The sequence below is a fragment of the Lissotriton helveticus genome, chromosome 7, assembly GCF_964261635.1.
Source record: "Lissotriton helveticus chromosome 7, aLisHel1.1, whole genome shotgun sequence".
NCBI classification, from domain to species: Eukaryota; Metazoa; Chordata; class Amphibia; order Caudata; family Salamandridae; genus Lissotriton; species Lissotriton helveticus.
In genome coordinates this window covers 1,956,388,157-1,956,412,942 of record NC_136068.1, presented here as the reverse complement: position 1 = coordinate 1,956,412,942, position 24,786 = coordinate 1,956,388,157, and the positions used below count along the sequence as shown (strand labels likewise).

Genomic DNA, 24,786 nt, shown 5'->3' with positions numbered 1-24,786 from the left:
TCGTGAACTCCCAGCGGCCTTGATATGGATCAGAGGTCTTGCACTCCTCGGTAAGATCGACATGGTGTTCGTTATATGGTGCTCGCGACTCCTTGATGACTTGCCTGGGCGTATTTTCCAGATTATTATTATTTAACACAATTACATTGGTGCCTAATCTTTGTGTTTTGTGCCCATTGGTCCTCATCTCTCCTGGCTCTCTTCTGTTCTTGAGCACCTTGTCCCAGTGTTCTGCCTGACAGATCTCCTGTCCTTCTGTGTCTGTGAGCCAGAACCGCACTGTCCCTGTGTCCCCGTTGTCTGTGTGCCGCCCCTTTACCTATAATTCTGTTCCCAAGATTGTCCGTCTCTGTCGGGGCGGCTTCCTGATGTCACTAGAAGGGTCCTCAGGCTTCTCATGAGGGTTCGAATGCGATGGAGAGAAGTCACCTGCCCATGAGATTCACGTAGGGATTCAGGGTTGAGGTCATTTCATCCAAGTGAAGAACATATAAAGAAGGCTGTCTTGGTTTTGGTGACACGAAGAAGAATGCTTCTGTTGGACAGTTAACTTGAAGAAAGCTTTTCAGCCAATCAACACACTCCATATTCAGCAGAGAGGTGCTGAAACCTCTAAGGGAAGAGCCCTGCTATCTTCTTCCAAGTGACTGAAACGTTTCCTTGCAGCTCATTCAATGCTTTGGCTTTTTTGTCCTAGAATATGACGAGGCCGACCCGTTGTCTCCACCACAAGGAAGGTCACTGCCAAACCCACCAGAGAAGCATGCGAGATACTGACACCCCAGAGAGGGTCATTGTCAGGGGTCTGTAGGAAATGCCATGGGTCACAGCACAGACATGTGTTAGTCCGCTTCTTCCAGATATCTCAAAGCAGAGTCTAAAGCCCTTGATCCACGGAGGGGTGGACTGTTATTGAGGGTTCACCTCACCTGTGGGAAGAACACTTCCGGCCTCTGGCACACTGGGTAACTCTTATTCCTCAGCTTCCCCGCAGCTGTGGGAGGGTATAACGAGAGGGGGCACTCCGGATGGAGTCTGTGGGGGCCAAGAGAAGTCTCCGTGCTACTGAGATTTAGAGGCAGAACTATCAGGGTGGTGGTACCCCCGCAGACGTGGTCGAGGCAATGGGGTTGTCAGCCTTGCAGACCACAGACCTGGGTCCTGTAGCGGGTCTCTCCTACGTGCAGGTAGTCTTGCACTGAATCAATCAATCAATCGATCGATCAGTAGATATGCAGAGCGCTTCTTGTCACCCGTGAAGGGTCCAGGGGCTGACCGGGTCCTGTTGATTAGCCGAATAGCCCGGGATTCAGGGACATTCAGACCTCTGCACTTGGAAAGAGCGACCTCCTGTACGGGCGAGGCATATCAGCCAGATGCAGTGAAGATGACCTCAAGGTTCTGCAGGGGGCGTAGTGTATGACTCTCCTTCTGTGGTCATGAGCGCTATTGCCCTGCAGTGCCTTAAAGGCCAGGACCAAGGCCTTAAAGCAAATTCTTTTCCTCACTGAGCCAGTGCAAGGCTTTCAGATGAGGTGAGATCTGGGTTGTAGGTTTAAGCAGGAGGACCGCCCTGGCGGCCGCATTCTGGACCACCTGCAATCTATTCACAGGTATTCTGGGAGGCCCTAATATAGGGCATTAACATAGTCTACACTGCTAGGTCGGAGAAGGAGCAAACTCAGCATCTTCTACGGCAGATGCAGGGGAAGAGGGTTAGAGAAAGGGATGTTGAGCTGGGGTGTCTGGTGCGCTGATGGAAGTTCAGGCGGTGGTTCTGGTAAACGGCTCTGCAGTTGTGCACGGGTCAGGAGCTTGAACTGGCATCTTTTCTGTCCTGGGAACCAGTGAAGTTCCGTGAGGTACAGGGTGATGTGGGTTCGTCTAGGGAGACTTAGGACGAGTCTGGCTGCGGCGTTCTGATTGGTCTATAGTCATCGGAGGAGGAGAGGAGCACTCCCTGCATACAGAGCGTTGCCGTAGTCCAGGCGGCTGGAGATGAGGCCTGGGTGATGGTGTGTTTTGAGCTTTGGAGTAGCCAATTGAATATCTTACGTAGCATGCGGAGGATGAAGAAGAGGGAGGAAGAGATGGAGTGGACCCAAGACATCATGGTTAGCTTGCTGTCCAGAATAATGCCTAGGCTCCTGGCATGGGGGTAGGAGGAGGTCTGAGTTCTGAGGGCCACCAGGATACATCCTATGGGAAGCTATTCTTTCAAAAAATCAATGCCTCTTTCTTGTCCGTACTGAGCTGCTGGCAGTTGTCTTTCATCCAGTTGCCAACGCCTCTCATGCAGTTGTAGAAGTTGGTCTTGGTGCTGGAGGTGTCTTAAGAGAGGATGAGTTGTGTGTCATCAGCATAGGATATGACGGTGAGTGTGTGGGATTTGGCGATGCTGGCCAGAGGTGTCATATAAGTGTTGAAGAGGGTGGGGCTGAGGAATGATGAATACGCAGGGGTATGAATGAATGAATGAGGGGAGACTTGTAACATGCAACTTAGCCCAAGGGAATCAAGGCGCCAAAATATCGTACAGCTTAGAGTTCTCCTAGTGCATAATTACGAATACGCCTCTACAAAGAGCCACGTTTTTAATGCTATACGAAAAAGCGCAATAGAGGATTGTCCTGACAACTCAGGGGGAAGGGTGTTCCAAAGCCTAGGGACTCCCTCCCCACCTGGCTTTTAAAAATCTAGGAACTGATAGAAGGTTTTTATTGGAGGAACGGAGAGCTCTTCTGGGGGAATAGGAGTGTAGAAGGGACCTGATACCCTCTGAGCCTGAGCCATACAGGACCCCGTGGGCAAGACAAAGGATCTTAAATGAGATCCTAGACTGGATGGGCAGCCAATGCAGGTTCTTCCTGGGCAAGGAAGCTGAGGAGAGTCTAGGGAGATTAAGAACCATCTTGGCCGCAGCATTTTGCACTATCTGCAAGCGCTGGATAAGATTCCTATTAATGCCGGAGTAAAGCGCATTGCAGTAATCTAGTCTCAAAGAAACGAGGGCAACAGTGACTTGCTTCCTGGCATCAGGAGAGAGGTAGTGGGCGATCTTTCTCAAGATCCTGATGATACCACAGCAGGTAGAAGCAGTCCTACTAACCTGACAGTCGAAGGAGAGCGTGGTATCTATCAGGACCCCCAGATTACTGGCAGATTGAGAGGGAAGGGCACACTCCCCAAGGGACGGAGGCCACCAGTCCCTCGACCAGATGTCCTGGTTGCCCCCAAAGATCAGAACCTCAGTCTTCTCTCCGTTTAACTTCAGGGAGTTCTGAATCATCCATTGGGAAACTGCTTCCATGCAGTTCCTGAAGTTAAGGGCAGAGACACTCACAGATTGAGTGAGGTCGACCATTATTTGGGTGTCGTCAGCATAAGACAGTCCAAAAGATCTCACTAACCTGGCAAGTGGGGCCACATAGATATTAAAAAGTGTGGGACTCAGGGACGATCCCTGAGGGCCCCCACACTGCACAGGTTTGGAGGGGGAGAGGAAATCGCCCAGCTTCACCCTTTGTTCCCTTTGATTAAGAAAAGAGGCCAAAAGGCTTAAAGCTGAGCCTCCAACTCCAATCTCCCTAAGACGTGCGACCAGAATGGAGGGAGACAGGGTATCGAAGGCTGCCGTAAGGTCGAGCAGGACCAAAAGAGTGGTATGGCCCCTGTCGACCTTCGAGCCTTTCTTCCTAAAGCCATACAAGGAGCTTCCAATATCCTCATGTGGCTTGTGAGTCTGAAGGGATTTGAATGTGCAAACACAACAGTCACAAACTCACGACAAATGAAGCGTGGTGCCACCACAGACAGGGAGGAGGACAAAATAACAAAATCGTACTACTGACGCCAAATAAAACAAGAAAGTCTCAGGGCGAATAGACCTGAATCGGGCCCTCCAGTGATGACTCGACATTAACACCAGCACTTATCATAAACCAAACTTGAATCACGAAGAGCCAAGCTTGACAGCAAAGATCATCCTAATTTTGGAGACAAGAAACCACCACCGCCTTTCACTGATGAATGTAACCTAGAACTCTCATCAAGTCACAGGACCAGATCAATGCCAACCTGAGGAGGAGAAGAACCCACCAGAGGTGGCCACACAAACAAGGAAGCAAAGCCAACCTGCTCCCCTCATCACAGTCAACACCAAGGCTCCGCTCTCAGACAGGAGACAAGTGAGGCAGGCCACGCACAACAGCAAACTGAGCACAGCAGCTCTGTCCATGTGGAAACAATGAACTGGAAGGAGACAAGAGTCAGGAGCAGAAATCCGTTGTTGTGTAAAGAGGTTTCAAACGCACCCATCACCAAGCGAAACAGATTACATCACCCTCACACCAAGCAGAAGGTTGATACCATTAAAGGCAAAGACACAGGAGGGCATGCACACCTAGGCACCTCCATGGGCAGGTGACGTTTGATGCCACTAAGTACACAGGTGTGCACTCAGAAGCATGCACACTTAGGAACCTCCATGGGGAGGGGACGTTTGATCCCATTGAACACAGAGGAACATGCACACTTATGCCTGCACACTTGGGCACCTCCATGGGTAGGTGGCGTTTGATCCCGGTGTATACACAAGCACAGATGTGCCTTGTTGGAAAGGCGACCCCAGGGGAGACAGAAGGTGTCTGACTGTCCGCCCGGAGTCCCACCTCTCTCTGGGAAATAGGCCGAGCGCCGTGGGGAGGCCTCCTTGGCGAGGCTCCACTCCTACAATCGTACCAGCAGAGCAATCACACTACTTACAGATAGACACCACACAGGAAGGATATTCACACGAATCTTTATATAAGTGATCAAAGCAAGTTCTTGGCAGGGTAGCGGCAAGGATCGAGGGATCCGTAATGTCGTGGTCTCGGGGAAAGGGGGTAGCGGGACAGTCTTGGCACCCACTGGTGCGTGGATAGTTCAAGGGTTCAGGCAGCGACAGCGTCAGCAGGGCCTCGGAGATAGTTCAGCTTGGACAGGCCGCGACGGCGTCAGCAGGGCCTCGAAGGTGGTTCAGCTTGGTCAGGCCGCGACAGCGTCAGCAGGGCCTCGAAGGGGGTTCAGCTTGGTCAGGCCGCGACAGCGTCAGCAGGGCCTCGAAGGTGGTTCAGCTTGGTCAGGCCGCGACAGCGTCAGCAGGGCCTCGAAGGTGGTTCAGCTTGGTCAGGCCGCGACAGCGTCCGCAGGGCCTCGAAGGTGGTTCAGCTTGGTCAGGCCGCGACAGCGTCAGCAGGGCCTCGAAGGTGGTTCTAGGTGCAAGAGTTCGGATCAGGATCAGCCGCGACGAGGTCAGCAGGGCTTCGACTCCAGATACAACTGCTGTCTTGATCCGGGGCTGGCCCAGATATAGGACTGGAGGGCTTTGATGTCCGGACCCTCGCGCCTGGGGGTCAGAGGGGCCGGGATGAAGGTGTCCAGACACCCAGCAGGGGGGCGGAGCCAGTGCCCAGGGAGCCGGGAGAGCGATCGATACCAGGCGTCCGGGGGCGGTGGAAGGCCCATCGAGACTCTCCTCCTCCGGGATCTGGTCGAGTGGCCACTTTACCCCCTAGGAGGATCCTGGTGCCTCAATGTCTGGGCTTCGCTGGGGCCGGGCCCGGGATGGCTGCGGCCACGTGTTCGGGGCGTGAGGGTCCCAAGATGGAGTCGGGCCGGAAAGGGTGGCCTGGTCAGGGTGCCAGGCTGGCAGCGTTGGCTAACAGGTTCTGCCGGGGTACCAGGGAGGGGGAGAGCTGTAGGTGGCCGGGGAGGCTGCTCGCGCCAATGGTTCACGAATGTGCGTGTCAGGGGGGTCGATAGTAGGTAAATGGAGGGCCGATGTCGTCCTGGGCCCTCCATGCGGACGGGGTCGGACCACGCCACGAGGCCGTGTCCAACACACGTCCCCTCCAGCTGAAGGCGGGGAGAGTCACCCATCTTCCTGGGGGCTCTCTTCGTCGAGGCGGAAAAACCGGGACAGGCCGTCCGCGTTGGCGTGGTCACTGCCAGGGCGATGCTCCACAGTGAAATCCATGCCTTGGAGGGAGATGGACCATCGCAGCAGTTTGGGATTTTCGCCACGCATGTGCATCAGCCACCTTAGGGGTCGGTGGTCAGTCTGCACCCGGAAGTGGGTGCCGAAGAGGTAGGGCCGGAGTTTCTTGAGGGCCCACACGACAGCGAAGGCTTCTCTCTCGATGGTGCTCCATCGCTGTTCTCGGGCCAGCAGCCGCCGGCTGATGAAGGCCACAGGATGGTCAGTTCCCGTGGAGTCCAATTGCGATAGGACTGCCCCGATGCCGTGTTCCGAGGCGTCGGTCTGGACCACAAACTCTCGGCTGTAGTCGGGGGCCTGGAGCACAGGGGCGGTACACATGGCTGCTTTCAAGGTCTCGAAGGCCACCTGACACGAGGGTGTCCACTGCACTTTCTGTGGCCGGTTCTTCGAGGTCAGTTCCGTGAGGGGCCCCACAATGCTCCCATAGTTCTTGATAAAGCGCCGATAGTACCCCGTGAGCCCCAGGAAGGCTCGGACGGCGGTCTGGTTGACTGGAGGTTCCCAGGCTAGGATGGCGTCGATCTTGGGTTGGAGGGGAGCCACTTGTCCGCTCCCCACTTGGTGTCCCAGATAGGTCACGGACCCTTGGCCTATCTGGCATTTGCTGGCCTTCACAGTTAGCCCGGCCCGGCGGAGGGCTGTCAGGACTTCCCAGAGGTGTTTCAGGTGCTCCGCCCAGTGGAGGCTGTAGACCGCAATGTCGTCTAGGTAGGCGGCACTGAACTCTTCTAGCCCCGCCAGTACTTTGTTTACTAGTCTCTGGAAGGTGGCTGGGGCGTTTTTCATGCCGAAGGGCATCACCTTGAACTGGAAGTGGCCGTCGGGCGTGGAGAAGGCTAAGCGCTCCTGGGCGCCAGGGGTGAGGCCGATCTGCCAATACCCGGCGGTGAGGTCGAAGGTACTGAGGTACTTGGCGGCCCCCAGGCGGTCGATCAGTTCATCGGCCCGGGGGATGGGATGTGCGTCGGTTCTTGTAACAGCATTCAGCCCCCGGTAGTCGACGCAAAACCGGAGTTCTGGCGGCGTGCCAGGCGCGGCGGCCTTGGGGACCAGGACCACTGGGCTGGCCCAGGGACTGTCGGAGGGTTCGACTACCCCCAGGGCCAGCATCTTGGTGACTTCCGTCTGGATGCAGGCCCGAACTCGGTCGGGGACCCGGTAGGCCCGGTGTCGTACTGGCTGACTGTCCCCGGTGTCGACATCGTGGACACACCATTGGGTAACCCCGGGGGTGAGGGAGAACAGATCTGTGAATTGTCCCAACAGTTCTTGACAGTCTCGGCGCTGTGCGGGGGTCAGGTCGGGGGAGAGAGAGATCCCTTCGACGGAGCCGTCCTTCTCAGTGCACTTTAGGAGGTCGGGCAAGGGCTCGGAGTCGTCTTCGGTCCCATCGTCGGTAGCGAGTAGCAGGCTCAGTTCGGTGCGGGCAAAATGAGGTTTGAGCCGGTTGGCGTGCAGAACCCGGAGGGGGTTCCGGGGAGACTCCATATCCACGAGGTAAGTGACGGGGCTCTTGCGCTCGATCACCTTGAAGGGCCCCGACCATTTGTCCTGGAGGGCACATGGTTCGACCGGGGACATGACCCAGACTCGCTGGCCCGGCTCGAACTCGATGGAGGAGGAGTGCTGGTCGTACCAGCGTTTCATATCCTCCTGACTGGCCTCCAGGTTGGCCTCTGCAAGGGCCCGGAACTTCCGAGTATGGTTTCGGAGGGTCAGGAGATACCGGTAGACATCCGGTGGTGCGCCTTGGACGGTAGTTTCCCAGCCTTCTTTGACTAGGCTGAGCGGACCTCGGACAGGGTGTCCGTACAAGAGTTCAAAGGGGCTGAACCCCAGGGATTTCTGTGGTACCTCCCGATAAGCAAACAGGAGGCAGGGCAGCAGGACATCCCATTTGCGTCGTAGTGGCTCTTCTAGGCCCTGGATCATTCCCTTGAGTGTCCGGTTGAACCGCTCCACAAGTCCATTCCCTTGGGTATGATACGGGGTGGTGAACTTGTATGTGACCCCGCACTGTTGCCACAGGGACCGCATATACTTAGATATAAAGTTCGTGCCTCGATCGCTCACGACCTCCCGGGGGAATCCTACTCGGGAGAAGATCCCCATCAAGGCTCGCCCCACCACGGGAGCGGTGATGGTTCTGAGGGGGATGGCCTCAGGATAGCGGGTGGCGTGGTCCACCAGGACAAGTATGAAGTGATGCCCTTGTGAGGTTTGAGGGTCCAGGGGCCCCACAATGTCTATTCCCACTCGCTCGAAGGGGGTGGTCACTACTGGAAAAGGTTGGAGCGGGGCCTTCACCTTCCCCCCGCTCTTTCCACTGGCTTGGCATGTCAGGCAGGTGCGGCAGTGGTTATGTACATCAGTGCGCATTTTGGGCCAGTAGAAATGGGTCACCAGGCGGCTGTAAGTTTTGTCCTGCCCCAGGTGCCCTGCGAGGGGCACATCGTGCGCCAGGTTCAAAAGGAAGTCTCTGAATCGCAGGGGCACCACTAGCACTCGGCTGGCCCCCAGCTCGGCAATTTTCTGTTCACTATATAGGAGGTCGTGGTCCCAGTAGACCCAGTGGGACCCTGAGGTGTCCCCGGTAGCTTGGGCAGCGGCTTGTTGGCGGGTCCCCTCGAGGGAAGGGCAGGTCTTCTGTTCCTGCCGAAACTGTTCTCGGGTGGGACCACCCTCTTGGCGCCATTGGGCGAGTTCGGGGATGTCGCTGAGCTCGTGGTGGTTTCCGGGCTCCGAGGGTCTGGTCTCGGAGTCGCCTTCTTCATGGAGGGCAGAGGGGGGTGGCTCGGGCCACTCCGGCTCTTCGGTCGGGGCGGCCTCGGTTGCTGCCGGGGCTCGGGCCGCCATAGATCGGGTCGTCGCACAGACCCACTCTGGTAATCCCATCATTCCTAGGTGCTCTCTCCGCTCGACTTGGGCCCAGGGAGAGCTCTCGAGGTCGTTCCCAAGGAGGCAGTCCACGGGGGCGTCGTCCCGGACGGTCACCTTGAGGGTGCCCGACACTCCCCCCCATTTGAAAGGAATTCGGGCCATCTGGCATAGAGTTTCGGAGTTGTCGGCGGCCCTCACGGGGCAGCGTACGTTCGGGATGATCTGTTCGGGGGTCACCAAGTGGCAGCGGACGGCCGTCACACTGGCTCCCGTGTCTCGGAGGGCTTCGGTCCGTCGTCCATTGATGTGGACCCACTGACGGTATTTACGAGTGTTGCTCGGTAGCGGGGCCTGGGGGACCAGGTCTCTACTGCCCAGGCAGGCTAGGGCCATGGCGGCCGGTTCATACTCGATTTGATCTTCCTCGTAGACCTCTACGTCTTCTTCTCCCTCTTCTCCCAGAGCTGCAGCAGCGAACTGGCGGGTCGGAGGCCCAGTGGTGCCGGGACGCTGGTTCATGGGGCAGAGGGGGTCACTGGCATAGTGACCGGTCCGCTGGCATCTGTGGCAAGTAATGTTCGGGTGGGGCCCCGGCCGTGCTGGGGGGTCCCTCTTCAGGGACGGCGAAGGGTTACTCGGGGGGGACCCTGGAGGGGGGCCCCGGCCCGAGGCCGGCGGGAAGCTTCGGCTCTGGTTCTGTCCTCCTCCGCCTCCCCGCTGGCGGGGGTGCCCCCGGCCGCCCTGACCGGTTTCTCCTATCGGTGTTCGGGGGACCCGGGTGTTCACCCATCGATCCGCCTCGACGGCGAGTTTCCGGGGCTCGGTTAGCTTGCTGTCGAGTAGATGCTGTCTGAGCTCGACAAAGCAGTTGTTGGAGAGGTGCTCCCAAACGATGAGGTCGAACAGCTGCTCGTAGTTGGACACTTTGCTGCCCTTTATCCATCCTTCCAGGGCCCTGCTATAAAAGTTCACGTACTCGACCCACGTGATACCGGGGATTTTCTTGCAATCTCTGAATCTCTGCCGGTACATCTCGGGGGTGAGGCCATACCGGACAAGCAGGGCGTCCTTCATGTGGTCATAGGAGGACATTACGTCGTCGGCCAGCTCCAGCAGGGTGTCCCTTCCTTCGCTGACGAATCTCCCCCATAAGCCGGCACCCCAGTCCTTTCGCGGAATGCGGTGCGCGGTCATGGCAACCTCGTACGCCTTGAACCATTGCTGGATATCGTCATTCTTGTAGTACTCCTTGACGATATCCTTCGGGATGTGGACCTTTGGGTCGGCAGGAGGTGGGGGGTTCCGGGCTACCGTGGCGCCAGCCTCTTCAAGTTTGGCTTTGATTTCGAGTTCTTTGAGGCCACGCTCGTGTTCGTATGCGAGTTTTTTTTCTTCTAATTCTCTTTGCCGCCGCCTCTCTTCCAGATCTCCCTCTAATCGCAGTTGTTCAAGGGCCATTTTCTTTTCTGCTAATTGGAGTTCTCCGTCCAGCCGGAGTCGGGCGAGCTCTAGTTCATGGAGCCGACTCCTCTCTCGCTCCCGGGCGTCTTCGGGGGAGAGGCCCGGGTCCCTGTTGGCGGTTCTTTCCTCTATGGGGGCTATGACGGTACTCACGGGTACTTCTCGGACAATGTCATCGTTCGTTTGGGGTGGGGTCTCTCTGGTCTCCACCCAGGTTTGCAGCGCTTCTTTGAAATCGTCCTTTGTGCTTAGTCCGGTGGTAGCGATACCCAAGTCTTTGCAAAATTGTTTAAGTTCTTTATGGGTATACTCCTCTAACAGGTCTTTCTGGAATTCTGCAGTCGTTCCGGCTTCCTTAGTAGTCATCGTGGCTGTGGGTCTCTGTCAGTAGTGACGTGTTACTCGCTGTACGATTTGCATGGGCTCGGATCCCGTCGCTTGCCACCAATGTTGGAAAGGCGACCTCCACACTTAAGACGCCTCTATGGGGAGGTGAAAAGTGACCCAGTTAAACACACAGATGCACACACACACTCAGAAGCATGCACACTCAGGCACCTCCATGGGCAGGTGACAATTGATGTCACTAAACACACAGGTGGGCACTCACAAGCATGCACACTTTAGACACCTCCGTGAGCAGGCGAAGTCTGATCCCGTCGAACACACAGACGCACATGTACTTGCACATTTAGACACAACCATATGATGATGACGTTTGATCACATTGAACACAGACACGCATGCACACATATGCCCGCACTTAGGCACCTCCATGGGGAGGTGACGTTTCATGCCACTAATCACACAGATGCGCACACAGACTTGGGCAGCTTGATGGGCAGGTGACATCCGATCCCACTGCACACACAGACGCAGACACATGTGCCTGCACACGTAGACACATCTAAGGGCAGAGCAGGTGTTTGACGCATCAGGATCTGAACAGTGCACCTACTCTTTGCCATCACAGCTGCTGTAGGGGACTGGAAGTTGCCCAAAGGCGCCCGGTGCAGATGCGGACAGTGTCGCTGATGCCACTGGGCATTTCTTGCTCCCCTTTGGGTACTGCTTCTCCACCTTTCGCCACTTAGCCCGGCGGTTCTGGAACCACACCTACAGAGGGGAGAGAAAAGGCATCCGAGTGTGAGAGACGGGCTTGACTCAAGCTGGAACACGTGAGGAATACACCGCTACCATGCATCCCCATGCACACAGCGGGACCCTTCACCGGCTGGCACTGACCTCGCCATTGCAACATCAAATCTGGGGCACCAAAGCTCCTCCCCCCCCACCCACCGACAAGAAACAGCTCCACGGCCTACTCATCAACGCCCGCTCTCTCCACAAACATGCCAGCAAAATCTGAGACACCATAACCTCTCCCAGGCCAAACCTAGTCTTCTCACCGGCACGTGGCTGAAGCCAGCATCAGCACCCGTCATCGCTGCCACTGTTTCCAGCAGTTACAAAATAATACACTGCATCAACAAACATGAAATGCACATCCACGACGGACGCCCCCACTCCCATCACCTCGATTTTCAGATCAACGCTAACAGCAAAACCACACTAAGAGGCACCCTCACCTACCGACCCGCCCTGCCTTCTCCCCACTAGCTATCCAAGCCAAAGACTTCCTCCTCCTAGGGGACCTCAACTTCCAACTGAAAGAATACTCCGAGTCCAACACCACCAACCTCCTTGAAAACCTCGGACTCTCCCAACTGGTAACCAACCCCACACACACCACCGGACACACACTGGACACCATTTTCTCTGTCAGCAGAAAAATCACCTACAGCCACAGCAGCAAAATCACCTGCTCTGACCACTCTATAGTACACTTCCTCGTCGCCTCCACCACCAAACCCACAACCAACCTCTCCAGCACCGGCACAGAGGATCTCTGGACACACACCCTTCACACACCACTACCTCCCCCCTCCAACAACCCTGACAAAGCTGTCAAAAACTTCAATACCTAGATCACCCACTGTTCTGAAAAAGCTACCCCCCTCAAAGTCTCCATACAATAAAAATCCCCTCATCGAGCCAATTGGTTCACAGATGAACTCCTCAACACCAAATAAAACTGCAAGAAACTGAAAAGGACCTGGTGCACCAACAATACCCCCCCCCTCCCAAACAGGGAAAATCTCAAAAGAGCACTAAAGAAATACCACTCCCAACTAAATAACGCCAAGAAGGAGGCCCTCAAAACCAGCTCCAATCACAACAAGGAACTCTTTGGCATCGTCAGGGTGTTCACCAACCCAACAGCACCTCGGTGACTCCCTCCCAGAGTTCTGCTACAACAAAATTGCAACAATGACAAGCACTTTGCCCCCAACCTCCCTTTGATACCCTCAGCACTCTATACATCAATAAAGACAACACTACAGCCACCATCTCAATCTGGGATCCCCTCACCACGCCGACCACAGCCACCATCATGAGCTCCATCCACTCTGGAGCTCCAAGGGACCCCTGCCCTCACCGCATGCTAACAAAGGAACCAGCTCCATCAGCGAAGAGCTCCCCCCGTCCTGAACGCCTCCATCACCCATGCCCACCCCCCCACCGCACGGAAGCGGGCAGGAGTCAAACCTCTTCTAAAATAAGATTAATCCGGACAATGGTTATGAATTTAGGTATAAAGGCACCACATAGAATAACCGCACAGAATATCTTGAAAGAACCAAATATTTACCGGTGCTGAAAGGTGAGGAGAACCACCCAACTCCCCAGGACAGGCCTCAGCCCTCAGGAACATCTCCTTAGCACTCCTTAGCACAGGTATATCAATTTTCAGAGTAACACAGGTATGTAATGTGTTTCAGTCAGTGCAAACATAAATAATAAGCATGAAAATATTCTTCTTTCTCCACAGCCAACACGTGTTTCGTCGCAACCAGGAGGTCGTCCCACGACTTTCTCAAGGCTATTAAGAGCTGTTTTTCTATGTGATGATATTTACAACCCGCAATAGGTTTCCGGTGTGGTGGCGTCAATGTTCCAAATAATTTTACTTGTATCTATTTCTTCGAGTCGAAAACTCTTCTCAGTGCCCGCTTCAATAATGAAAATATCCTCTGCGACACCACCGCGTAATTAAGATGCAGAGTACGCTCCTCGACAGTAAATAGCCTTGAGAACGTCACGGGACAACCTCCCTGTTGCGACGAAACAAGTGTTGGCTGCAGAGAAATATTTTGGGAAGATTTACACACATCAAATGAACAACAAAGAAAAAAGAATATTTTCATGCTTATTATTTATGTTTGCACTGACGGAAACACGCTGCATTCCTCTGTTACTCTGAAAATTGATATGCGTGTGCTAAGGAGTGTTCTATGCTCTTCTAAAATAAAAAACCTCCACAGAGCCATCAGACCTAAAATATTAATAACTCATCTCGCTACTTCACTCCCCAACCAAACTCCTAGAAAAAACAATCAACACTCAACTGAGCAACGCTCTCGAAAGCAACAACCTCCTGGATCCCTCGCAATCGCGATTCTGTACCAACCACAGCTCGGAAACTGCCCTCATAGCATCCACAGACGACATCAGAACCCTCATGGACAAGGACAAAACTGCTGCCCTCATCCTCCTTGACCTCTCCACAGCCTTCAACACCGTATCGTGCTACACCCTCCTCCACAGCCTCCACCAGATGGGCATCTAAATAAATGCCCTCAAATGGATCGCCTCCTTTCTCACAGGCAGAAACCAACGCATCACCTTCCACCCGACTCCTGAGCTCCAAAGGACATCACCTGTGGAGTTCCCCAAGGCTCCTCTCTTAGCCACATCCTCTTCAACACCTACATGCCCCCCCTCGCCACCCTGGTCAAATCTCATAACATGAACATGCTACCCTATGCGGATGACACCCAACTCATCCTGTCTCTTTCCTTCGACCCTGGTGATGGGTGCATGACCAGCATCGCCAGTTGGATGCAGAGCAAATACCTCAAACATAAGACCAATAAAACCAATGTACTCTTCTTTGGGGGCATCGCATCCCCCTGGGACCACACCTGGTGGCCCACTGAACCAGGCGTCCTCCAGAGTCCACACAACAAGTCAAAATCTAGGCATTATTCACAACAGCAATTAATGCATCAAACACAGGTGAGCGGTGTCTCCTCACGATGCTTGGGCATCATCCACACGCTGAAGGAAAACCTCAAACAGCTCCCCACAGTCACCAGAAGCAACATCACCCAGGAACTCATCACCAGCCGCCTGGACTACGGCAACCCCATCCATGTAGGACTCAACACCCAAATCCAAATCAGTATTCAGGCAACACAGGACGCGTCTGCCAGGCTCGTCCTCGAGCTCCGAGGTGGACTCACAGGACCCCCACCTCACAGCACTGCTCCTGCTCCCCATCCGCAAACACTGCCCTTTCAAGCTCACACTTCCAAAGCCATCCACAATGAGGGCCCGGCCTACCTCAACCAGAGAGTGAACTTCCACCCGCGCATAAGACCACATCGCTCCTCCTCCCTCCACCTTGCCCACTCCTCTCGAATCAGGAGAAGCAGAAGTGGCTGCCAATCAATCTCCCAACTTGCCCCCAAACGCTGGAACGACCTCCCCCTACCTCTTTAATCAGCACCAACACTAATGGAGTTCAGAAAGAGGCTGAAAACCTGCTCTCCAACCAATAGCAAACACCTTCAAACGGAAAAGAAATGATGCGGGTGCAAACTCTGTCACCCGCATCCCTTCGCTAACTGGGCAGACTTGTGAACGCTTCTATTAAAGCAATATTGTTAGGTTCTCTTCACTATCATCAGCTGTAATGGTTACAAATAAAGTATTTGAAAAGGGAACTCTCTTTTGCAGAACTGATTCCTTTAGAAGACTCCACTCAAGAAGGAATGTCACGGGGGCGCGACCGTCTGGAATCATGGAACCATCGACCCATTACAGATACAGGATCAGATCTTGTAGCATCCAATACTGCGGGGGAAGCGTGGGGCTCAGTGGGGCTCAGCACTCGCATGGCCAAACAGTCATGGAGGGAGGTGTCAATGCACATAAACAGTAACAGCTTCCTGCAAGAGCCTTTGCAACCAGTGTCACAAAACAAGGCGGACTGTGCGGTCTTCCAACGAATGCACAATCTTACAGCGGCCAAACACATCCATCATTCAGGGCGCGTAATATCCAAACCCTCGGCGGCGTAAACAGCAAAAACCCACGAGTGCTGTGTCTCCGTCGCAGGATCACCTGCGTGACAGTGGCAGACGGGTCTTCAGGCATCCAAATCACTAACGCAACATGATGGACGTCCACAGGCTTCTCATGAACTGAATCCCTGAGGCGGTCCCTGCGGATGGACCTATTCGATCCTCAGATAGATCAATTCTCCAGCTGGAGACCAGATCTGCAGGATCCTGTTCAGTAGGACTGGTCAGCGGGCCATCCTTGGACCGGTCAATGTCCCATCCTAGGACTGGTCAACGGGCCATCCTTGGACCGGTCAACGGGCCATCCTTGGACTAGTAAATGGGCCATCCTTGGACTGGCCAAAGGGCCATCCATGGACTGGTCAACGGGCCATCCTTGGAATGGTCAGCGGGCCATCCTTGGACTGGTCGGCGGGCCATCCTTGGACTGGTCAATTGGCCATCCTTGGACTGGTCAACGGGCCATCCTTGGACTGGTCAATGGGCCATCCTTGGACTGGTCAATGGGCCATCCTTGGACTGGTCAATGGGCCATCCTTGGGCTGGTCAGCGGGCCATCCTTGGAACGATCAATGGGCCATCCTTGGAATGGTCGGCGGGCCATCCTTGGACTGGTCGGCGGGCCATCCTTGGACTGGTCAACGGGCCAATCTTGGACTGGTCAACAGGCCATCCTTGGACTGGTCAACGGGCCATCCTTGGACTGGTCAACGGGCCATCCTTGGACTGGTCAACGGGCCATCCTTGGACTGGTCAGCGGGCCATCCTTGGACTGGTCAGCGGTGTAGGAGAGTAGGGTCTGCAATCCTATGGTCAACCCAGATTTTTGCTTTTTGCTTCACTGGTTTACGACTTTCCCTGGCTGTGGGTCTGCTAATCAGACCCACAGCCTAGCTGTTCTCTCTCTAAATTGACAACCATGTACTTTAGGTGCATTTACCAATTGGTACTGGGCCACCTTATCAGCCCCTGTACAAGTGTACCTTAGGTACCCAGGGCATAGGTGAACCCAAGGCCTACCAGGGGCTGAAGCTTGTATTATGCCACCCCTGGCTGGCCATCTAAAACAGACACAACTGGCTGGTAAGACAGCTGGGGCAAGGTGGTTTAATCACCCTTTGCTGTAGATATAGTATACCTATATCTAACCCCAAAATGGACACATATACTCCTATCAGTCACTCCCACGGCAGGCCTTATCAATCCTGAAGGCAGAGTGCTTGGAATTATGTGAGATGGTGCTCTGGCATGAGCTGAGCCTGTCTGCAGCTTGCGGAACCAAGTCCTTATAGCTGTTCCATGATAACGCTATACCATATACTCTTAAGTGCATTATAATCCTAGCGGTTATTGCTAACTTTGGTATAGCATTATCAAAACATGTTGAGTAAGGTGTCATACGAATTGGAATACTACCCCCTCGCCAGTTCTGGCGACGGGGGTAGCATTCCACCCTTTTAGAGGAACACGACATGTATGTAACTGTGAACCCGGTTAAAGTTAAGCAGAGCCTCAGCATCACAAAATGGATGCTGCCACCACAGACACAAGTCTGACCTCCTGCTGCTGGGAGTCCTTCCAGCGAGGGAGTCCTTCCAGCGAGGGAGGCCTGGACAAAGGGTTTCCTGCCTTGGGAGGTGCTAGCACCACCCCAGACAGTATTTTGTGTATTGGGTAGGACAGGCCTGAAAGGAATGAGACATGCCTGGGGCACACGAGGTGCCCTGTGCATACACCGGTTCAAACCAGTTGCTGGGGCACTCCAGGCCCAGCTCTGGCGCGAAACCGGACAAAGGATAGGGGGCGTAACCACCCCCTTCCTGGTCCCACCCATGGGAGGGACCTAGTCACTAGTGCAGCCCCCTTTAGGAGAATAAAGGTAGGAGCTGGTCCCATTCCAAATGAGATTTATCCTGACAACTTTACAAGAAGAAACTCTGGACTTCGACGTTCTGCTCCACAGAAGACTGCAGAATCTCCCTTGTGGGCAAGGAGTGTCCACCCTGCAACTGCAGGCACCATCAAGCGTCCTAGTGGTTCACTTTGTCGTCTTGCCGAGTGGATCCAGACTTCAGAGCCCGACGAGACCCGGACTTCCAGACCTCTCCGACCTCTACCTACATCTGCAGCACAGCTGAGATCCGTGGGTGCGACGAGACACGTGGGACCGGCCATCTTGAAGAAACTGCACTTCGCTTCCAGCACGACTTCAGAGGCATCCTCGAGAAAGTGCCCCGAGCAGCTCCTGCACCTGCACCTCCAGCATCCACGAGATCTGCGTGGGGCCCTTTTGCTTGGTTGCTGCTCAACGCGTTGTCTGGTCAATTGCCGGCTGGCTAGTGACCTCCTAGACGACGATCCTTGAAATCTACACTGCTGGTCTGGTTGCTCCAGACTGGCCCTTGCTCCCTTCCAAAAGAGGAGCACCCCGGAACCTCCTGGTCCGCACCAGACGCCTTTTCCACTCACCGCGTGGGTTGCCTTTGCCAAGGCCTGTTGACGCCAAATCCGGAACAGACACCGCCGACAGCGAGAGCCTGCGTGGGACAGCTCGTGCCTCTATCCTGGTCATCGAAGACACCTCCTGGTCCACGTGGCTGCAGAGTCAAGCGTCCACTCTTCACCTGATCGCGACAACGACATCTGGTTCCTTCCTGGTTCCACACCGGTCACTGGCTAGTGACTTTGAACATTGTCCCCTCTGCTTTCAGGTCTTCATCTTCACTGATCCACCCTTGGATCGCTCCGGACATCTTCCTCCTGGTCGCCTGCAGCATCTTTCTCCAAGGATCCATAGACTTCGACGCGGAAACCCGACACACTTTGACACCTATGCACCCGCAGCCCGTGGGTGAGGTAACAAGAGCATTTCAGTGCTCAAGGGTAGATTGACTCTCCTAGTGTCCAGGTATCCTGTCGTTTTAGTCGTAACTAGTAGGAACTGTCCTTTACTTACCTTTTCGTAATTTGTTCTGCCCATTGACTTTGTTCCGCATCTCGCGTGTGAGTTCACACTCTGCACACGCGTCCCGTGGGCCTCCCTTTACTTACCTAAGGTTAGGATAGCGTAGTCCCAGCGATCCTACAGCCTCTGGGCATCTTCATTTTCTAAATCGTTCTACTTATACCATTTCCTTAGTATATGGTTTGCCGTGCCCCTAGGGCACCATTGTAATTTTGTGCAACTTATCGTATTTTTCCTAAGAGATTGTCATGTGCTTAGCCCTCTGATCTCATAAAGAGTTCAGAGGTGTTTGTTATTAATAAATATACTGTTTATTTTCATAACAACATGTGTGGTGTCCTTTCATCTGGTAGTCAAGGGGTTATATTGTGGTAAAACAGCTGGCTTCACATGCCAAAAGAGTTTAGCCTAAGACTGCTTTGTCCATGCTACCATTAGGATAGCTGGTCTATAAGGTTGACTTACAACCAATCGCCATAAGGGTTGTTTGGTCTGATACATAGTGATCACTATAACTAGTGAGCATCATATATCAGGCCAACTTCTCACATTGGTGTGCAGCGGTTGGGATTTGAGCTTGCTGTTGTTTTTACCACGTATAATCTTGAAATATCATTTGAAAGATCACATAAGGTACCATAGGTACATATAACAAGCTTAGAAATACTCTGAGTTCTACTGAACCAGCTGTTGTAGTAGAAAGGGCCTAGCACACCCTGACTACAACTCTTAGCAAGGGATCAGTAGGAAAATCCATAGTGTAGGTAAGTGCATCACTTACACCTCACTAGAAAGCATGTCTACCCATGGAGAGTCTTCAGAGACTCCCCTAGTGGTTAGTGACCCCCCACAGGTCCTTTCCAGATATGCAGCACTCAGTTTCCAGGAGATGAGACAAGTGTGTACCTCCAGGAAATTGAAACAGGGGTCTAACCCTACCACTCCCTTTCTGTTAGGTATCTTAGAGACATATGATGCTAGAAAGGCCTCTAACCCAGGCCCCTCTGATCCTACGGATGAGGACATGCCTGCCTTAGAAAGTGGTCCAGACTCTAACCCCTCTGAAACAGAGAATGTAGATGGTAGGGAAGAGGGAGACTTATCTGAGGATGAGGCAGACAATGGCCAACCTTTAGTCAGCAGACTTACAAGGGCCAACTTAGTCCTACATAGGGAAGGAACTGGGGGACCCCCAGTGCTGACCCTAAGCAGGCCTAACCTTGGGGTCAGAAGAGATAGATCTCATTCTAGGGACTCAAACAGATCTGTGCACTCTCGTGCCTCTTATGCATCTGCTCAGAGGAGGATGACTCCCCCTCAGAGGAGAGAGCATGAGGCAAAGATGAAGGAAGTTAATCTGAGGATCCAGAGGGAAGAACTTGCCCTGGCCAAAGAGAAGCTTGCCTTTGCTAGAGAGCAACAGTTGAGTGGGGTAGTCCCCACTGGTGGCAGCACTATCCCAAGGGATAAAGACAGGAGTTTTGATAATAGACACCTGAGTAAAATAGTGCCCTCCTATAAGACAGGAGATGACATCCACAAATGGATGACTGCTCTGGAGAGGGCCTGCAAAGTACAGCAGGTACCCCAGAGTCAGTGGGCAGCTATATTGTGGCTCTCCTTTGAAGGTAAAGGCAGAGATAAGCTCCTCACTGTTAGAGATGAGGATGCTAATGATTACCAAGTCTTGAAAACTGCACTGATTGATGGATTTGGCTTAACCACTGAACAGTACAGGTTGATGTTCAGAGACACCCAGAAAACTCAGGCTCACATTGGGCTGACTTTGTTGATTGTGCCACTAAGGCTTTTGAAGGCTGGTTACTGGGTAGTAAAGTTACTGATTACACAGGATTGTACAATCTTATTATGAGAGAGAAAATCTTAAATCATTGTCAGAACCAGTTGTTGCATCAGCACTTGATTGACTCAGATCTGACCTCTCCCCAAGAATTGGGAAAGAAGGCAGACAAATGGGTCAGGACAAGGGTCAAGCAGCAGAACCAGAACCAGGGTGGTGGCCAGAAGAAAGCAGACCATAAGGGTAATGGGAATAAGCAAAATGACCAGAAGTCTTCAACAGGGCCCTAACAACCTAAGGAGGGTGGGTCCCAGAATTCCCAAAAGAAGAAGACTGATGTTCCAAAGAAACCATGGTGCCAATACTGTAAAAGTAAAACTCACTGGTTTAGTGAGTGCACCAAGAAAGGCCAAGCTCCTACCACTACTGTCCCTAGGACACCTGCACCCCCAAGTACAGTTAGTAGTGGTAGTGTACCCCCCAAGGCTATAGTTGGGTTAACCCTGGGAACTGAGGTGGGTTCTGACTTAGTCAGAATACCTACTCAGGCTGTTCTTGTTTGTACTGGGGACATGGATATGACCCCTACTGTAAGTCCTAGTACTCTGGGCAAATACAGGCAAACGCCTTTAATTAATGGAAAGATGGCTCAGGCCTACAGGGACACATGTGCCAGTGTCACTATAGGGACACCAACCTTTGTGGACCCTGATCAGATCATGCTAGGTTCAGACTACCTAGTGACCAATGCTAGCAACGTCACTAACAATCACAGTATGGCAGTTGTTAACTTCTCTTGGGGAGGAGTAACTGGCCTCAAAACTGTTGTAGTTAGTTCAGACCTCCCAGTGGATTGTCTTTTGGGCAATGATTTGGAATCTTCCTTGTGGTCAGATGTGGAGTACAGGACTCATGTAGAAATGTTAGGACTCTCCTCACATGTCCTTGCTGTGACCAGGTCACAGGCCAAGACATGCCCAGCTGAACAAGTGCTGGATCCTGGAAGAATGGACCAGACACTACCCAAGAGGAAGAACAGTAGGGTTAAGGCAGAGCCTTCCCCCCTGCCTCAGGTTGAGGATCAGCCCTCTCAGGAGGCTGACCCAAAGACCCCAGAAGGAACTGTCCTAGAAGAGCTTGAACCTGAACAGGTTGAGTTTCTTGGGACAGGGGGACCTTCCAGGGCAGACTTGAGGCAGGCACAGTTAGACTGTTCCTCCCTTGAAACCCTCAGACAGCAGGCTGCTGCTGAGGCTGCAGGGAATGCTACAGGTGCCCACAAAGTATATTGGGATGAAGGACTCCTATACTCTGAGGCAAGAGACCCCAAGCCTGGTGCTACCAGGAGGCTGGTCATCCCCTTGTTTCTCAGAGGTTTCCTTCTCACCTTAGCCCACAAAATTCCCCTTGCAGGTCACTTAGGCCAGAACAAGACTTGGGACAGGCTTGCCCCAAACTTTCCCTGGCCTCACATGTCTGAAGACACCAAAGAGTTTTGTCGCTCCTGTGTCACCTGCCAAGCCAGTGGCAAATCAGGTGGCACCACAAAGGCCCCCCTTATACCACTACCTGTGGTGGGGGTGCCCTTTGAAAGAGTGGGGATAGACATTGTTGGACCAATGGACCCCCCAACAGCCTCTGGGCACAGGTTTATACTGGTGGTAGTGGATCATGCCACCAGGTATCCAGCAGCTATTCCCCTTAGGACCACTACAGCTCCTGTTGTGGCCAGGGCCCTACTTGGAGTTTTCTCCAGAGTGGGGTTTCCTAAAGAGGTTGTCTCTGACAGAGGTGCAAACTTCATGTCAGGATACTTGACTGCAATGTGGAAGGAGTGTGGTGTAAATTACAATTTTACCACACCCTACCACCCACAGTGCAATGGGCGTGTGGAGAGATTCAACAAGACCCTAAAAGGGATGATAAAAGGGTTACCTGAAAAGCTTAGGCGAAGATGGGACATCCTTTTACCCTGCCTCCTGTTTGCTTACAGAGAGGTCCCACAGAAAGGGGTTGGCTACAGCCCTTTTGAGCTTCTGTTTGGGCATCCTGTAAGAGGACCCCTATGTCTTGTGAAGGAAGGATGGGAGTTACCTCTCAAAAAACCTAAGCTTGACATGGTGGACTATGTACTTGGTCTCCGCTTCAGGATGGCAGAGTACATGGAGAAGGCATCCAAAAACCTTGAGGCCAGCCAAGAACTTCAAAAAGTTTGGCATGACCAAAAGGCTGTCCTGACTGTGTATCACCCAGGACAGAAGGTGTGGGTGTTGGAGCCAGTGGCCCCAGCAGCTCTCCAAGACAAATGGTCTGGACCCCATACCATCATTGAGCAAAAGGGAGAGGTCACCTACCTGGTGGACCTTGGAACTCCCAGGAGCCCCCACAGGGTTCTTCATGTAAACAGGCTCAAGGCATTTGTCGACAGGGAGGACATGGGCTTGCTCATGGTCACAGATGAGGGGCAGGAGGAAGAGAGTGACCCTCTCCCAGACCTGCTCACTCAGAACCCTGCTGATGGGTCAGTAGATGGTGTAGTCTGTTCTGACAGCCTCTCTGAGCATCAACAAAAGGATTGAAAACAGGTTCTTCAATCCTTTAGACAAATGTTCTCACTGACACCCAGTCAGACAAACTGGTGCACCCATGAGGTGGACACTGGTGACAGTCTGCCTGTCAAGAGTAAAATCTACAGGCAACCTGACCACGTCAGGGACTGCATAAAGAAAGAAGTACAAAAGATGTTGGAGTTGGGAGTCATTGAGCCCTCAGAGAGCCCTTGGGCTAGTCCTGTAGTTATGTTATGTTATATTAATTTATTATGCGCGCAGATACTCCAGCCAAGGAGCGTCCCGGCGCAGAGACAAGGTAGTACATAACACAACAAGAAAATGATGATACAGAAAAAACCTCAAAACAGGAATGTTTTTATAGCCCTCCGGAAGGTCAAAAGGTCCTTCAACAGGCGAATTTCCACAGGGAGGGAGTTCCAAGCTGCTGCAGCTTTTACACTAAAAGAGCGGCCACCCATACGGCTAAGTCTGAATCTGGGGACCACAGCAAGGGCCAAACCCTGAGAACGGAGGGTACGGGTGGGAACATAAAAGGAAAGAAAGCTGGATAAAATTTCCGGGCCAATACCTCTCAAGATCTTGAAAGCAAGACACAAAACCTTAAAGAGGATACGCTTCCTTACGGGAAGCCAATGTAGGGAGCACAGAACATTTGTCACCGAACAGAATCTGGGTAGGCCGACAATCGCCCTAGCCGCAGCATTCTGAACCCGCTGCAGGCGAGTTAACTCGGCCTGGTTGGCCCCGGCCAGAAGAGAGCTAGCATAATCCAGGCGAGAGATGATAGTTGCCTGGATCATCAGCTGCCTGGTCGGGGCGTCGAAGAACTTGAGAACAGGTCTCAAGCCTCTTAACAGACCAAAGCAGCAGGCAGCAGTTTTTTTGGTGTGCCCTACAAAGGTGAGGCCCGCATCCAGCCAGACCCCCAGATTTTTCACCTCCGACACCGGGGTCGGAGTGAGTCCCAGCTCTGAAGGCCACCATTGGTCGCCCCACAGCTCCACTCCCTTACCGACAACCATCACCTCTGTTTTAGTGGCGTTTAGCTGGAGACAGTTACCTGTCAACCAGCTGGCCACCGCCTATAGTCCAGACTGAAACCTAGGGGCCTCAGTCTCCGTGTCCCCGCTGAGAGTAACCGCCAGCTGTGTGTCGTCGGCATATGACACCAAAGTTAGGCCCCACTGCCTAGCGACATCAGCCAGCGGTCTCACGTAAAGATTGAACAACGTGGGACTCAGCGAGGACCCCTGCGGAACCCCCATGGCCAGGGGTTGGATTTTGGACTTGAAGGGAGGAATGGCAACACAAAAGGAGCGGTCATCAAGAAAGGAGCGGAACCATTGCAACGCCAGGCCGCCAATGCCATACTCCTCAAGCCGATGCAGGAGGATGCTGTGAGATACCGTGTCAAAGGCGGCGCTAAGGTCTAACAATATAAGCGCCGCCGTTTGACCAGCATCCAACCTTGCACGGAGATGTTCCACCATCACAAGTAACGCGGTCTCCGTGCTGTGACCAGCACGGAAGCCGTTTTGTGTGGGGTCGAGGGCATTGGTCTGGACAAGATGTTCAGACAGGGCCAAGTTGATATGGGCCTCTGTGATCTTTGCCGGCCAGGGTAGCAACGAGATGGGACGGTAACTTTCAGGCTTAGACGGGTTCAATGAGGGCTTTTTGATGATTGGGGACACCACAGCTTGCTTCCACCTAGCTGGAACTACACCCGATTCCAAGGAAAGGTTGACAAGGGACCGCACAACTGAGCGTCCCATAAAAGCCTGATCTCGAAAGAGAGCGGGCCTTAATGGATCGGAGGGAGATCCAGATTTGATCTGCAATGCAAGTTTGTC

The 24,786-nt window shown here is 53.4% G+C and overlaps 1 protein-coding gene across 1 annotated transcript in view; it reads right to left on the bottom strand.

The window, feature by feature from the left end:
* NOBOX (NOBOX oogenesis homeobox) overlaps nucleotides 1-24,786 on the bottom strand; it is a 312,543-nt gene that overhangs the window by 79,682 nt on the left and 208,075 nt on the right. The window contains exon 4 of the mRNA XM_078651248.1: nucleotides 11,343-11,500. Coding sequence (XP_078507374.1) covers nucleotides 11,343-11,500 — 158 coding nt within the window. The remainder of the gene's footprint in view (nucleotides 1-11,342; nucleotides 11,501-24,786) is intronic.